Genomic DNA, 17428 nt, shown 5'->3' with positions numbered 1-17428 from the left:
TTTTATTAAATCAATATGTTCACAATGTAGAATATATGCCTAATTTATTTAAGATATCATATCACTATATTCAACCAGAAATATCAGTCCATAATAATTAAAGGGGAACTTCGGTAAAAAGTACCGAAATTGCAAATCTCGCGGTTTTGGCGCGAGCTATCGCGCGATTTCAGAACGAGATTTGCTTTCCAGCGTCCTGAGATTTGGATACAGACCACAACAAAGAGCGATCGCCAGATAATGTGGAGGTTTTCGTTCACTTCTCATCTCTAGTATGTTGTGGGACACTCGTTGAGACTATCTGAGCCGGTCAGTGTGGGGCAAAAAGCATGTTAGGGCGGACGTTGATGCGGGGGGGCCAGCTGCCCCATACTTTTCGCTAGCTGAGCTGCTAGCTGAGCTGCTAAGCTGCCTGCCTGGCTAAATACTGGAGCTATGTCAAAAATTCGTTTCTCCATCACTCACATGTATGAAATTACATATTGAAACAGACGCCAGGTTGAAAAAAACTGAAGTTCCCCTTTAAAGTGACACATCCATCCTCTCTATGTGACTAAGATGGCTGCTGTTTGTGGTGAGCTGTTTGTATTGACTGGATCTGAGTCTAGGATTCATGTCTCTTAATACCTCGGAGGTGCACCCCGACCCCTGCCTCTGCCGGGCCCAGGCTGAGGCCCCCTGGGGTTTCCAGGAGGCCTACCTCTGGCCACCGGGGCTCGGGTCACTGGCCCTCTAGGGTTTGGGGCAGCCAGTGACACCTCCTTTTGCAGATTAACACCTTTCCCTGCTGAACCTGGCTTTGTCTTGGTAGACTTGCTGTTTTTCTCCACTATGACATCTGAAAAGACAAATGCAGATAAAAGCAAGTAGTGAGAACAGTCAGATGGCTGATGTGAAATAAAGGAATAAGAGAGAGTGTGTTTGTACCAGGTGGCGGCTCTTCTTCAACGGGAGGAGGTATTAGAGACTTGTTTGGCAGCAGGTCCTCCAAGTCTTTCATCACTTCATTAGTGCTGTCCTTGTTGTTCCTGCGATTCTTCTCCTCATCTCGGGCCTGAAGTGTCAGTCAATAGAGAAGACAGTCATTTGTTTCATTACATCTTGAACAAAAATAAGTTTTTATTTGGAAAGGCAGAAGTGGATTTCAACACTCATACTGACCATTTGCATCTTCCTTTTAAGGTCCAAGTTTGCTTGTTGGTATCCTTTTGACACAGTGTTGAGGTAGTAGATGGCCAACCTGTTACACAGTGTTTTACAGGAGATAAAGAAAATCATAACTGCTTAGATTTCAGTTTGGATTTGCATACAGAGCAATAAACACTAGGATAAAATTTTATGATTTAATCAGATATGGTGCATTTGACATTTTTAGGCTAAATAAGTACACATTTCACTGTACTCTACAGAAAAAGACTGACTTTGCTGCCCCTGTGTGGTTATATCACAAAATACAGTCTGAGACGATGCATTACCTCAATACCTTCACAACATTCACTATTGCAAAATACAAAAAGCATCAGAAAGTTACAAACATGCTGGAAATGCTTAAAGAGTTTCAGTCAATTTTCACATAAAGGTACACTCAAAACATTTTAAAAAGTGAAACATCTAAATAACTGAAAAACGTGTTCAGTTTAAACAGCAATTCACCAGATATGTGAGTTCTACTTACACCATGAGGAGGACAGCGGGCATGATGAGTCCAGGGTTGGTGGCATACGTAAAAATGTTCCCAATAAAAGCAGGTAGATCCTGGTCTATAGTCTCCATAACCACATCATACATCTTCTCCTGACCGCTAGGGGGAAACAACAGGACACTGTTGTAACTAATCTTTGAATGAAAATGTCAGCCAAATCACAGTTTAAGTATACCTAATTTAGTTAGTCATATATTTGATATTCATGCACATAATGCCTTAGAAATAAAAACTAAACTGTTTTGTTGTTGTCTGCCAGTGCTACAGCAAATGCATGGTATGAAAACACCACTAACACAGGAACACTTATAGTATGCTCACCCTGTTCAGTTTTTAATGAACAAATATGAAAATTTAAACATTTAAAATGAAGGTGTCACTGAAAAAAAGTGTCTCTAACCTACAAAACTGAACAGTTGACAAGATGAGGTGATTAAGATCAAGATAAGATGTTAGCTACTCTTAAATGCAGCCTGTTGCACCTCGAATAGTAACATGTTGATATTTTTATTATTATTTGTCATTAATCACATATTATTACACAGCATAGGAGAAAATCATGGCCAGCTGGTGGCATTTAATACTAATCTGCTGAATAGCTGCAGCAGGAAGATTAACACTGTCACCCAGAGAGGTTCGAGGCACAAAGGAAAAAAGAAAAAACACTCTGCTGAAGGTGAGCTAAAAATACTGCTATTGCTTTTGAATAAATTGGCAGGATAACTCTTTTACTCTAAGGCAGCTAAACCAGGATTGTTGCCTGACTAAAATACTTTTAACATGCATCATGTACCATCACTGAGAGGACGGGGGGTTTCAGTTATGATCACATTAGAACCAATGTAATTGTAAAATGTCTATGCACCTTATGTAGTTTAATACAACTGTTGTCTTACTACTTGTCAAAGTCACTTTAAATCTATCTATCTATCTACTTCTGCTTTTCCAGTCTCCTACTGACCTGAACGGCCCGCAGTCAAAGGACGGAGGCAGCGTCATGATGGTGTAGACGACAGGAAGGAGGCTGAGGAACAGCACAAGCAGCAGCAGGCCCATGTAGAAGTTGTTGGACCGTGAGGCCTTGAAAACTCGCTCGTGTGGAACATTACAGGCCATTACTGCCCAGCACTGGTAGTACATGGAGGTAAGGAGGCGCAACACGTTCAGGCCCACCAGACCTGGAGCGTAAAAGGCTCCCATCCTGAGAAAAACAGAAGATTTAGCGACATTATTCCAAAAGGACAGATTAAACTTACCGATTCTAATTAATGATTTAATGTCATTAGGTTGAGTTTTGTAACAGTTTGCCTCCAATAACAATCAAACAGGTAACACATCAGATTGGATGAACACCTATTGTGTTAATTAAAAGCACACCAAAGAAAGAAAACAAAGAAACTTGAGCTGTACTTCACATTAGAGAATCTCTGATAGTGTAGAAAGAGACGGAAAACAAAAATCAACGACGCAGATGTGGAATAATTCACCATATCATCCCTTGATTGAAGACAAGCCCCAGCACATTTCCACTGATGTCAAACTCTCCATATGATGGCTGGAATAAGCACAGCAGCATGATTAGCATTCCCACCTGAATTAATAAACAGCAGGTCAATACACTTTGCATTTGCTGCTCTCTCCGTGCCTGTCTCTCGCTGTAATTAAGCTCTCATGCAGTGTCCTGTTACGCTCAATGTTCGGGATCACCTGTCTTGCCAGATGTCATCGTATAGTATCAGGTTGTCTTGGATCTAATACAGACTGCGCTGTGCTCACACCGTGTACAATAATAGCTGAATCATGCGGTTGTTATACAGTGGTATAGACAATTAAGCCGATGCACTCACTTAAAATTGACAATCAGTCACATGACAGCAGCTACAAGTCAAACAAACGTACATATAATGTGACTTACAGCAAAGGACAAATGTGCATTGTTGTGTTGGATAAGTAAAACAAATTATTGGGTCTAAATTATTTTAGTTTAACAATAGAAACATTTTTTAAAAATGCATGTAATGGAAAAACTGGCACTCAAATACTCACAAATCCAGCCTCCAGGTCCCAGCACCAGCAGTAGTTGAGGAACCGGACAATGACCGCCCGCAGAAAGTCACCAATAAGGATGGTCAAATAGCTCACCTGCACGTCTGACACTATCAGCTTCACAAATTCCTGCATAGCAACAAAAATCAACAAACGAATACAAGCTAAATAATCAAATCACACCTACTGGCTTCTTTTTGCACCCGCAATTCAAAACATCAATGCTGTCTAATGCCAGTACTTACTATTCCCACTCCAGTCTCCCAGCATGGTCCTCTGATGACATCGGCGGGGTGCACATCTGGAGGAGGCACATTTGTGGTGTTGTAGAAGGACGAGTAGTTGGCATAGTACTGATTCAAAGCCCATTCAGTGGCATTCTTGATTGACTGCTCTCTCTCCAACTATAGAACATAAAATCCATCAAAGAACAATGAACCGAAAGCCAGTCAAACTTGATTTAAAGTTCCCACATGGTGAAAGTTGATTTCATTGTGTTTTGTGGTTGCTAAAGTGTAAAGTAAAAACTGATCAGACAGGAAGTTTTTTATTTGTGCCGTTCCTTTGTCGTTTGTCATCACAACAATAGGAAAATCTTTAGTGTTACTTCATTGTGTGGCTGATGTGGTTTAACATTACCAATAGCTTTGCATACTGGTCAGACATCTTTGTACACTTAAGGCTGATTTGAAACCTATTATCAGTGTGAGCTACTGTGTTTTGTTGCTGCTTGTTGTGCTGTAGTGCACCCTCAACTTGACCTTTGTTTTCTTCCGTTTACTTCTCTCCTGCTCTCTGTGCTCACAAAAACTGGATTTCAATACAACCAAATTTCCAACAAAGCTGTTATCATTTACACACGTGGACAAAATTGTTGGTACCCCTCAGTTAAAGAAGGAAAAACCCACAATTCTCACTGAAATCACTTGAAACTCACAAAAGTAACAATAAATAAACATTTATTGAAAATTAAATAATCAAAATCAGCCATCACTTTTGAATTGTTGATTAACATAATTATTTAAAAAAACAAACTAATGAAATAGGGCTGGACAAAAATGATGGTACCCACAACTTAATATTTTGTTGCACAACCTTTTGAGGCAATCACTGCAATTAAACGATTTCTGTATTTGTCAATGAGCGTTCTGCAGCTGTCAACAGGTATTTTGGCCCACTCCTCATGAGCAAACAGCTCCAGTTGTCTCAGGTTTGATGGGTGTCTTCTCCAAATGGCATGTTTCAGCTCCTTCCACATATGTTCAATGGGATTCAGATCTGGGCTCATAGAAGGCCACTTTAGAATAGTCCAACGCTTTTCTCTCAGCCATTCTTGGGTGTTTTTGGCTGTGTGTTTTGGATCGTTGTCCTGTTGGAAGACCCATGACCTGCGACTGAGACCAAGCTTTCTGACACTAGGCAGCACATTTCTCTCCAGAATGCCTTGATAGTCTTCAGATTTCATCGTACCTTGCACACTTTCAAGACACCCTGTGCCAGATGCAGCAAAGCAGCCCCAAAACATTACTGAGCCTCCTCCATGTTTCACCGTAGGGACAGTGTTCTTTTCTTCGTATGCTTGGTTTTTGAGTCTACGAACATAGAGTTGATGTGCCTTACCAAAAAGCTCCAGTTTGGTCTCATCTGTCCAAAGGACATTCTCCCAGAAGCTTTGTGGCTTGTCAACATGCATTTTTGCAAATTCCAGTCTGGCTTTTTTATGAGTTTTTTTCAGCAGTGGTGTCCTCCTTGGTCGTCTCCCATGAAGTCCACTTTGGCTCAAACAACGACGAATGGTGCGATCTGACACTGATGTACCTTGGCCTTGGAGTTCACCTTTAATTTCTTTGGAGGTTGCTCTGGGCTCTTTGGATACAATTCCAACGATCCGTCTCTTCAATTTGTCATCAATTTTCCTCTTGCGGCCACGTCCAGGGAGGTTGGCTACTGTCCCGTGGGTCTTGAACTTCTGAATAATATGAGCCACTGTTGTCACAGGAACTTCAAGCTGTTTAGAGATGGTCTTATAGCCTTTACCTTTAAGATGTTTGTCTATCATTTTTTTTCGGATGTCCTGGGACAATTCTCTCCTTCGCTTTCTGTTGTCCATGTTCAGTGTGGTACACACCTTTTCACCAAACAGCAGGGTGACTACTTGTCTCCCTTTAAATAGGCAGACTGACTGATTATGAGTTTGGAAACACCTGTGATGTCAATTAAATGACACACCTGAGTTAATCATGTCACTCTGGTCAAATAGTTTTCAATCTTTTATAGAGGTACCATCATTTTTGTCCAGGCCTGTTTCATTAGTTTGTTTTTTTAAATAATTATGTTAATCAACAATTCAAAAGTAATGGCTGTTTTTGATTATTTAATTTTCAATAAATTTTTATTTATTGTTACTTTTGTGAGTTTCAAGTGATTTCAGGGAGAATTGTGGGTTTTTCCTTCTTTAACTGAGGGGTACCAACAATTTTGTCCATGTGTGTACATATTGAAATAGTGGCTGAAACACAACCTGTTAAATGTACATCTTAGTCAGCCACCACTTTATAACCATTTCCAATCAGTGTTCTGCACTGTTGCAATTTAGATTTTATAACTGCAGAGTTGTCACACGAGGTAAAAGCGACACCCCTGCAGTGAATTTTGTAATATTTTTATGCCAAGTAGTCACTCAGAGAGGAAGTTTTAAATGATAGAAAGTCCCTGTCTCTTGGTGCAACAGTCATGCAATCAGCCAGTTTTCTCCTAAATGTCAATCACAAATACAGAGAGTTTTCTTCCGAAAGGGGGGCATGGACAACAGCAGCTCAGTGGTTTTTTTAGAACAGGGATAAAAAAGCAGCGATGATACAATCAAGGTGAAATGACCTATCGGCAATATTTTGAGTTGAAAATTTGAAAGAAAAACTATGTAGATTGCTGTCACTAATTTGCTGAAAAGGACCAAAATATTGGACCATTAGTAGATCATTTTATGCAGGGAAACACAGTCTGGGCATCTGGATCTAGCGGCTCTCAGTGAAGGTATTTACTACTAAAATTAGTCCACTTACATTGGTAAAAGTGAGCCCAAATATATATATAAATACATCTGCACCACAACAACGATGCATCAGCAAGAATAAAATACAAAAACGAACCACACCTTGGCAGTAACCTCATCAAAGAGAGCAAACAGGAAGGTGTACAGGTTTCCCAGGAAAAGGGCAAAAATTCGTCCCAGCTGCCACTTAAGGGCAATACGAGGGTGATAATCTTCCAACTCTGCGATGGTTTCAAACAGCGGAGGACACACCAGTCCCAGCAGAGACATCACAAACTCCAACTGGCACAAAGAACAACACAGAGGAATTACTAATCTCATTTTTCACTCCCATTTTCAAACCTCATCTTTCCCAACTTTCCATTAGTTCTTATTAAAAAATACTGCAACGTTCAGAGCAAACCTGCCTCGTTCTTTTCAAACCACGAGAGGTCGTCGTTATCCATCTCAGCAAACTCCTGAGAACGTTTCACGACAAAGTAGATGAGATACCCACTGCCTCCAAGGCAGCACAGGATCATAACGTTTGCAAGAACCCTGAGGAAACGTCGGAGATGGATGTTCTCATCTTTCTGATTCTCCTGTTCATCCACGATGGATTCCTACAGTTAAGATAAAAACTGTTGCTTATTACCTGCTGCACCATGTCACAAATTTTCTCATGTTAAAATGTAAAATCTCTTCATATTCTGTAAAGTAAGTGAGATTGAAAGCGGTTATTCTCAAGGGATAAGTACAATAGCAGTGTCTTTTCTTGGAGTACCAAGAAGTTCAGAGTGATTTCCTCAACATAATGTGGATGTTCTGTGATGGTCGGCATATGTTTGTCGTTCTGTGAATCCTTCTGTCTGTGCACAACATTACTCAAAAACGGGCAAATAGATTTGAATGAAATTTTCAGAGAAGGTCAGAAATGACAAAAGGACCAACTGATTAGATTTTGGCAGTGATGCGGCTTATAGTCTGGATCCACGGATTTGTTAAAGATTTCTGTATTATTGCGAGATAGCAGCACAACATCACTGCAACAATGACAAGTGAACTCTATGTCAGCTGCCTTCTGATGATCACATGATTGCGATCCTACTACAAATCCTTATCGGACTTATCAGGACTTATCCATCAGAAATCATAGAGGGAACAATTGATTAAATTGTGGGTGTGTTTCCGAGTTCCCTCAATTCCCGCCGCCTGCTACACATTTAGGTTATGCGATTATATCGTGCACATGCATAACACATGCTTGTGCTCAGAACAAGGTTATCTTGTTTGTGGGCACATCTAAATTTAATGGTCAGATTATCTGATGCCGGGATTTCTGCAACAAATTTTATCAAGACTTAATTCATCATAAATGATACAATGACCGAGCAGCCTTGCGCTCTCTGAGTGCTTTTCTTCTTGTAAAGGTTATGATTTTTCTCTCTCACACACACACACACACACACACACACACACACACACACACACACACACACACACACACACACACACACACACACACACACACACACATGTTCGTTTTTCTATACCGGTGGGGACTTACCATTGACTCCCATTCATATCTAACTCCTAACCCTAACCCTAACCTTAACCATCACCAAATCAATGCCTAACCCTAAACAAATGTTTTTGCACTTTTACATTTTTTATTAACAACAATATGGCCAAGAAAATGGTGTTGCCACCCGTGGGGACCTCATTTTAGGTCCCCACCGTAAGACAAGTCCCCACCTTTATAGCAAATAGTCAGGTCAAAGTCCCCACCGGTATAGCAGAAACAAGTACACACACACACACACACACGCACACGCACACGCACACGCACACGCACACACACACACACACACACACACACACACACACACACACACACACACACACACACACACACACACACACACACACACACACACACCTGCTAACCTTGAAGCTGGTGGTAATGGAGGCGTATTTATTATCTGCAGTCTCCGGGTTTCCTATCAGGTAGTCCCAGCTGGTGAACATCTTCCAGCTGAAGGTGAACTCCCCCTCATCTCCACCGTCTCCTCCTTCATTTGCATTACGAGCCATCCTGAAAGACAAACATGAAGAAATGAGGAAATATCATCACTAAATATTTTCATCTCGTTTCTGTAAATGTAACTGCCTGCTTTTGTGAGTCTTGCCTACGTTCTAATGACAACCATGAGGCTGTATCCAAAGATTCCAACACCCACAAGCAGATATGACAGAGGAAGTCTGAACTGCAGCAACCCGATGGTTCTCTCGTTGTTGTAATATCCATAGAACAAAAAGGAGTACTTGCAGTAGCCCTGTTGATGATATGTAGAAAGATATATGAATTCATGCTTATAGACGTTTTACAGGTGCAAACTACATTTTTGAGCAAAACAAAGAAGAATTTAAAGTATAAATAATGTCCTAACATATTAAAATTGTGATCAAAACAAGATCAAGAGCCATACTAGTAGCACTGTGAGGCTAGATTTAGGCTCAGCAGTGCTTTAACGTAAGTGCTAACATCTATTGACTGGCACAAATGATGTCCGAAATGTTCTTCTTTTTATTTAGTGATATCATGTTACAGTAGTGACATTTTGTAAGACTGGCCTCTGTTTTGTAGTGAGCTCATTTTTCATGGTTCTAAAGGCATGACCTGCCCTGTTCTACCCCTAATTGACTTACCCTGCCATTCCTACCCTTAACCAGTCTCATTCATTCCTCACAAACTCCCCATTAGCCAATCAGGCAGCTTTTTCTGACCACCCTTCAAAAAGAGTGAAAACCTGTGATTGACAAAAGTCTTTTGTGACAATTTGGCTTTCTAAAGTCTAAAAATGAAGTTAAGAGGAGGTGCAAAAATCCTGTGTCCTCTCAGACCATGTAAACTATAATATACTAAGAAGTTTTTGTTTAATTTTTGCCCAGTGACAAAAAAAATACTGCCTACCCTAAGTTTAAGTTTTAGTATTGGTAGGAGAAAAGTCATGGGATCAACAACATCATTCAGATTTACAATACAAGAAGCATAAAAAACAGTACAACATTGCATTGCAGGTTATGTCAAAAGGTGGTTGTATTACTCAGTCTAAACCACAGTGTTGGACTAATTACCATTCCTTGAGCTAATGCCACCAACATGGATGAAAATACAAGCATTAGTAAAAAATACAAAGCTGATCTATACCATACCAATTTGCTATGTAGAGTGAGATTTAATAAATATATTGATCCTCACACCAAAGTCAAAGAGCACTGAGAAGTCCATGGCTGAGTCCTGTTCTGCTCGAGGTACAGTTTTCCTGGCAATGGAACCATAAGGAAGACCCATAAGAGCCTGAAGAGGAGGAGAAGAGTGGAAGTGGGGAAAAGAAGAGTTGAAACAGTGTACCTTACTAGATGATATTACCTGGTAGCATGTGTTATGAGAAAGGTTGTACCTCAGGCAGCACCACCAGGCCAAACATGAATCCAAACAGGACCAGATTCAGACCGTACATCCACCTCAGAAAAATGAAGTAGGATGCCACAGATGACCCAAAGTGACCTATTATTAGAAAAATAAATAACATGGCTTAGAAAAGCAGAGACAGCTTATAAGAAACATTAAGTTCATGTGACTGTGCTACCAACTTTCTACTTCCTTTATCTTCCTCTCCCAGGGGATGCAGGCCGTTTTGAAGTTCTCAAAGTCACGTTTAAACTTGATAAGTTTCTGGGTGGGGAAAATTTGAAAATGGTTATCATAACACTATAATCCACATTATGAGTCAGTCAAGTGTCATCAAAGTTCCACAATGAGCGGATTACCTTGGTCATCATGACTTTGTATGCATACAGCTTCCTGCCTTTTCCTTTCCCAAGAGCCCCTTCGAACTTTTCAACAAACTCCTGGGCCTCCCTGTTCGGCCAATCAAATGAAGTGAGCAACAACCAACATAAAACCATCAACGAATGAATTATTCAGTGTGAACAGGATGTTCAAACTACAGCTCTGGAATGATTTACTGATTGATGATACATTGCATACATTAAGAGCACAGTAGACTTGGCAAGAAGGAGGTCATTTAGCCGCAACAACATGCATTAAACAGTGTCAGGCTCATGAAAAAGTGAATACGGTTTGCCTATTGTGTTCCCTTTCCAGAAACTTGTCTACAGTGATCTGTACATAGAGTAACATACACACTGACCTCTTTTGCACACACACACAGACACACTAACCAACACAACTCCCTGCTTCAGCCTTGGCTTTGGCAAGGCCTCCACAACTGTTTACAGCCTTCTCACATTAAAGGAAGATGTCTAACAGGCTGAACTAGAGCTGGCCTTTTATCTGCCTCCGTGTGTTTTCCTGAGATTTAAAGGCAATTATCCTCATGTGTGTCACTGTACATGTCACACAGAGGAGTATCTAATTAACTGAGTAAAATTGTGTCAGCAAACAAGTATTTGTCTGGATCTTCTCATTTTTATAGGTATTAGGACTGATTTTCTGTTTAGTGCTATTCTTCATGACAAAGCAGGAAACATACTCAGATGTGTCTTTAAAGCATCTGTCTAAAAATATTTAATTTGTGTTCATCAAAAGTAGTTTTGATGGTTTATAGAGCACAACACTGATAAAGACAAGTATCAAACAGCTAAAGCAGCAACAAATAAGTTCAACATTGAATGAGCAACATCACATGTACATGACATGAGTGATATAAGGGAAAAGTTTGTAAGAAAATAAAAACAAGCGAGTAACAAGCTAAAGATCAAACTAAATAAAAGAACAAAATGCAGCACTAACAACCACAAATTAAATGGTAAATGATTGTATTTATAGGGCTTTTATCCAAAGCAACCATAAGCAAACAGGCAGAGGATGTCAGTTAACGGAGGCCACTGGTTTTACTTTGTGTTTTTTACTTGAGCATTACGAGTCTCCTCTTCATGCGCCAGGGTTTGTTCCTTAATGTGGCGATCAGTTTCTTCTTCTCCTCCACCTGTTCCTTCAGCGCTGCAATCTCTCCCTCCGACAGTGAATCTTCATCATCCTCAGAGGAGGAAGAAGAGCTGCTGAAGGGAAACAGCTGTCACTTGCCATGACTCTGACAAGGTTCAACAGGAGCTGAATCTGAATATCAGGCAGAAGCTGCAGGGCATCAGAAAACAGCAACTCAATAAATTTCAGCTTTTTAAAATAGTACGTAAAGATGTTTGAGCCCTTTGTACTGTTGTATTGAATAACACTGTCAACACTGTTACTTTGTCTTTTGAATTTGTAAAATAACTTTCTATGATGAAATATCTACAAATGGAATGGGATTCCCATCAGCCTCAGATCATATTTAAGCCATGCTAAGCCGTTGCCATCGAGTTAGTATAAAAGATGGATGTAGCATCGCAGCATCCCCAACTGCACCACTGTTTTGAAGCCTTGAGTTTGGAAATTGGCTGCTACCATCATAGTCTTTCGAAACTAAACATGAAAAGTGGGACATCTGACTGAGAACTTGCTTTAAATGTTCAAAAAGCTCATCAATCAGTAAGTAGCAACTCAAATTTATTGTGTAATTGACTCTAATGGGATCATAATTTACTAAATGAACATCATGCCATGTTGAAGGAGCCTTGTAACTAGCAATTGAGACCATAAACTCATTAGGGAAATGTTTAATGAGGTATTAAATCAAGTGAGAGGTAGTACCTTTTCCCCTTCAATACAATCAGACTTCCTTTCACAACCAGAGGAGTTGCCTCCTGCTGGCTGTTAGAAAGAATGCAGGCTTAAGTCATTTCCACATTAGCTTCACTTTTCCAGCCCAGAAGCTACATTCATCTTTTATGCAGTCAGTAGTCATTGCAGTAAGACTGCCAAGACCGTAAACATTAGACTGTGTCTGATAAACATTGTGTCAACATGCTGACCTTCGCAGATTAACTCAAAGCTCCAATGTGGCTCAAAGAACAGTTAGCATGTAGCTGTAAACTCTGAGGGCCAAGATATACTAGAAAGGAGGTAGTTGGTATGGCATGTTGTCCAGCCAAAATAAAAATGTTTCTGCCATGCTTGATATATGCTTTACTTCAGAAAAAAGAGAGCAAAGAGTGAATTTTAAGCTTATCTACACATGTGGCAAGTTCTGAGTAAATTTTTCTGAGTAAATTAGCAATTGCTTGCAAGTTAGTTTGTCATACTAGCTTAAAATGTGTTGACCTATTGTAGCACCAGTTCTGATACACTAAAGTGGAAGCACTTTAGTATCTTTTTTGTAGCACTTTGTCAAAAGTTTATTAGGCTGTAAATAAATTATTTCAGGATTTTTAAGAGTTGTGCTATAAATTTGAATTCTGCTCCTACATTAAGAAGCATCTTTTCTGTCACTGGATAGTCACAAACAGTTGGGCAGTGTTTAAAATGCAGCCAACACCCCCAGTGAAACAGCAGAGACATGGCACTGCAGGATAATTTGCCCTGTTGTCTTCATATTAAGATAGCAGTAGATAATGGATGAGCTAATGAGACTGTACCATCCATAACAGCTGCCAAAATTTGAATTTGATCTCTTTTGTATTGATTTGATAGCTTTTCCTGACATTTGAAGGATTGTCATTCTCACATCTGATCTTGTAAATTAATCCTTCACTCTTGGTTTCTGACAAAGATGGAAGCCAAGCCATAATTAGCATCTCTCTTTCTCTGACTGCTGACATGTAACATTGAAAGTCAGCCAGATGTACTTCAAATTTATGCCATATATTTGAATCTCAATGAATGCATGCCACATACATCTTCACCTGCCAGGCGTCTGCATGAATAAAGCCCATATGGATGTGTGGAGCATGCAGGTATAGATAAGAGATGTCTCTCAGAGAATACTGCACCTGCTCAACTTCCCATTCTTCTTTTTCTTGTCCTTCTCACCACCTTTACTCTCCCTTTCTTTCCCATTTCCTCCCTTCTTCTCCTTATTCTGCTCCTCTTTCTCCTTTTTGGATGTCGCTCTGCCTCCTTTTTCTTTTTGTCTCGCTCTTCTTCACTGTCCTCATCACTCTCGTCCTTAGCAGCTTTCCTCCTGGAGGCTTTCGACCCTTTGCCCTTCACACTTCGTTTGTCCTCCTCCTCGTCTTCGTCGCTGTCCCGGGGCCTGGCCTTCTTCTTTCGCCCTCTTTTCCTCGGTGCCTCGTCCTCGTCTTCATCATCTTCCTCATCATCACTCACCCGTTTGGCTTTACGTTGGGGTTTGGCTCTTCTGTTTTTAGTTCTCCGCCTGGCCTCCTCTGAGACAAGCATATGCACAGTTTTAGACAAATAATTCAAATTGACATCAAGTGACTATACAGTTTATATTTCTTGCTCACAGGAAATGCAAAACAAAAAATAGTAAAAAGTTGCAAAAGTGTCCAGAATTCATACAGTGAAAGGCATTTTAAATGAAAAAACTAGTATTAAACTACCACTAGTCATCCTTCTATCATGTTTTGAGACGTAAACATCTCAGAAAACTTACCTTCACTTCCACTGTCTATCACAGTATCGACGTCCATCCCAACTGGAACACATGATTACAACACATTTACATTAAATATAAACAACAATGACTTTTTCTGAATTCTTATCTGCATATTTAAAAGGTAGATGTGAGTTTTCAGCATAAGAGGAATAAACAATTCATCTCACCATCTTCAACTTGAACAATGGAATCATTTTTCCTCTTTGGAGGCATTTCTTCTTCGTCCTTTTTAGTTATTTGGTCCTTCTCTGCTCACTTCAGACTCTGCCTCATCCACATCCATGAGTCACTCAGCGCAGGCAGTGCTGTGAAGGAACAGTGTCAAAAAGCCAGTATACATAACCACACACACCCACGCACACACACACACACACACACACACACACACACACACACACACACACACACACACACACACACACACACACACGGAGGAACAGGTGTGCCTCTGTTTGGGCTGTTCAAAGACTGGACTCCTTGACAACCATCAAAGACACAGTTCATTAGATGCTAATCAGGAGCCCCAGAGAAAACAGAATCTATCAGACAATGGACATGTCAATCAAAATGTCTACCAGAGAAACAAGAGAACATTTACATCCAGATGCTTTAATCTTCAAATTTATTTGAATTATACAATAGCTAACAGCTTTGATCATTGTCAAATACAGCTTCTAACTATACAAGAAAACAGCTTTGACACCAAATAAAACCATGCTTGCTGTTATTCGCTTGTGATCCAGTAAGGAGACACAAGAGCAAATGCAGAAATAAAGGTCAGGCTACATTAAAGTTGGATGAAAGCTTAAGTAAGCGTGAGTGAAAAGAAAAACAAGTCAATGTACACATGGTACACAGTGTTTAGTGGAAGTACTATGCAACCTGAATACACACGAGTTACTCCAGTCAGTCTGCAACTTCACTGCACAACTGACTGTAACTTTATTTTATTCAGACAAGTTGATCTATTTCACAATTCGTTCAAGTCTTTCTTAATATCTGCAATCATTCATGTTGTTTGGAATAGCTGAAATCTGGCATGAGGCAAATCGTTCTGTGAAAAAGATTTAAAAAAAAAAATTCAGGCTAAGTTAAAATGAAGAAGCAGTCTTTCATTGGTCAAATTAAGTAGACATTTTCTTCTCAGTCATTTTAGTATGAAATCTAATGAGGAGATTTGGCTATAAGAGTGACGGTGAGTTTGGAAACTTGATTAACACTGCTGAGGTCTCAACTAAACATGACAGTCCAACTTTGCCATTGCTTTAAAACCCTGAATCTATCCATCAAAATAGTTTGTGACAGCACAGAGGTCAATAAATGAGGTGAAAGTGAAGACAGGGATGACCAGCACAGAATGAACTCTTCACATGATGCGTTCACACCATTGAGATGTAGCTACTGGCTCTGTTGTGGTTATGGTCAAATGTCAGATCTGGCCTTTTGAAAAATGCAGGAGGAAACAGGAGACGCTGCCGCTATGCTACAAACACACTTCCGGGGGTTGTATTAGCAGTGGCCTGAAGGCTTGTACCTGAAAGACAAGCTAAGCCCTCAGGGTTGGAGCTTCTCATGTCCCCACCCTCCTCCTCACTCCTCCTCCTGAGTCACACATTTCAGCACTCCCCTCCATCAGTCTTCATCCTTCCTACTCACTCCACTGTACTTAGGCTCAGAGAAGGCCCACATGCATTTTATTCTTGAGACCCATTAACTAAGAGGGTCTAGCTTTTGATAAGTTCACACCGAGGCTGAGCGCCAACCGCTGCTCTCAAAAGCTAAACTGGACACCATCAGCGCAGTCAAATCAGTGCTTGCAGAGCCGCAATGTCTCACTCCTCCCTTCATTACTGTTAGTGAATAAGAGATGCCCATCGTGTTACACTGAGATATCCGGTAATGTGCAACCTGTCATGGCTCAGTTTTCTGTTGCATTGTACCGGCATGGAGGGAGAGTGGGAGGGAGCCAAAACACAACTCCAGTAGGAGGGTGAAACAGGGTGCATGGAGGGGCTGGTATTACCTGGATAATCAGAGAGGAAGGCAGAGTCTCCAGTATACAGAGAGAAAATGGAGACTTTTTTTATTACTTATCAAAGTCTCCTGAGTCTTTATTAAATAATTCTAATTGACGGTAGTTGGCTTCTGTTGAATGAAAAAGCCTCCTTTCTTTGCATCTCACATAACTGCAGAATTAATACTTTATGCTTCATTGCCATGAATTGATCATGAGCATCAATGAAAGTGGATTTAGCTGACCCTGTAATTTAATGTCGGTGACATTATGAGCTCATTTACTTGTTGTCTTAAATGATTTAGACGCAACACTTATCCTTAATCCCTAACACTTAAATCTATACATGAATTTCAACAAGCCAGTGTTTGTATAGAAAGACCTGTTGATGAGGTTTAACTAATGACACAACACCGTCTCTGTTAGGTCTGACTGACAGCTGAGCCATATGAGATGTTGACTGACAGGAGTGATCAGTGTCCAGTGAGTGCAGAGTACAATTAGCTGTTAGGACACACGATATAGCCGCGCAGTTATCAGATGATACGAGTCAGGCTTCTCTGCCACATGATGAGGGTCAAATCTGAATGTTTGGCACAGATTAGATTATTTCATTGTGGTCTCACCAAAGAGGGGATACTCTGATATATTTTGTGCTTGTTTTCCCAAGTTCAGAGGTCACTAGTCGGTCGTATTATTTTTCTACTATATAGCTGAAAAACTAGTTTCAGTTGAGCATGCAGGTTCAGCCAGAAATGAGTGAGCATCCATTTAAGCACAGCTAGCTGGGTTAAATGGCCTCCATGTCTAATGAATTGTTTAATACTTTGGCCCAGTCACAGGTCTAAGGACAGCTGTGCGCAGATTCTGAGAGACCAAGGGGAAAATACATGTCAGTGTTGTTTAAAATTCATTTTGAATAGGACTGAACTCATTTACTCAAAAATTGGGAGGTTTTCTGTGGTCTGCAAGCAAAGCCAAAGTGTGATTAGTGGATGAAAAGACATGTTTTGCGTCTTCAAAGGCAAGGGGATCATCAGAATGCATCACAAAACATATTAATGCAAAACCTTTTCAAAATTATGTCATAAAAATAACTGTTTTTGAGC

The 17428-nt window shown here is 40.3% G+C and overlaps 1 protein-coding gene across 1 annotated transcript; it reads right to left on the bottom strand.

Annotated features, from left to right (window-relative positions):
* Nucleotides 1-103: 103 nt before the first annotated feature.
* Nucleotides 104-14627, bottom strand: tmc2b (transmembrane channel-like 2b). The gene is given in 21 exon segments (XM_051951078.1): nucleotides 104-838; nucleotides 928-1054; nucleotides 1162-1240; nucleotides 1676-1801; nucleotides 2664-2903; nucleotides 3190-3257; nucleotides 3749-3877; nucleotides 3994-4152; nucleotides 6903-7082; nucleotides 7208-7402; nucleotides 8727-8874; nucleotides 8973-9115; nucleotides 10042-10140; nucleotides 10244-10350; nucleotides 10437-10518; nucleotides 10614-10704; nucleotides 11718-11867; nucleotides 13677-13818; nucleotides 13821-14072; nucleotides 14303-14344; nucleotides 14473-14627. Coding segments are annotated over 21 exon segments (2823 nt in total). The 5' UTR covers nucleotides 14519-14627; the 3' UTR covers nucleotides 104-620.
* Nucleotides 14628-17428: the final 2801 nt, after the last annotated feature.

The sequence above is a fragment of the Acanthochromis polyacanthus genome, chromosome 7 (assembly GCF_021347895.1).
Source record: "Acanthochromis polyacanthus isolate Apoly-LR-REF ecotype Palm Island chromosome 7, KAUST_Apoly_ChrSc, whole genome shotgun sequence".
Lineage (NCBI taxonomy): Eukaryota > Metazoa > Chordata > Actinopteri > Pomacentridae > Acanthochromis > Acanthochromis polyacanthus.
Note: the sequence above shows the minus strand (reverse complement) of the source record. Positions and strands in the feature narration are given on the sequence as shown.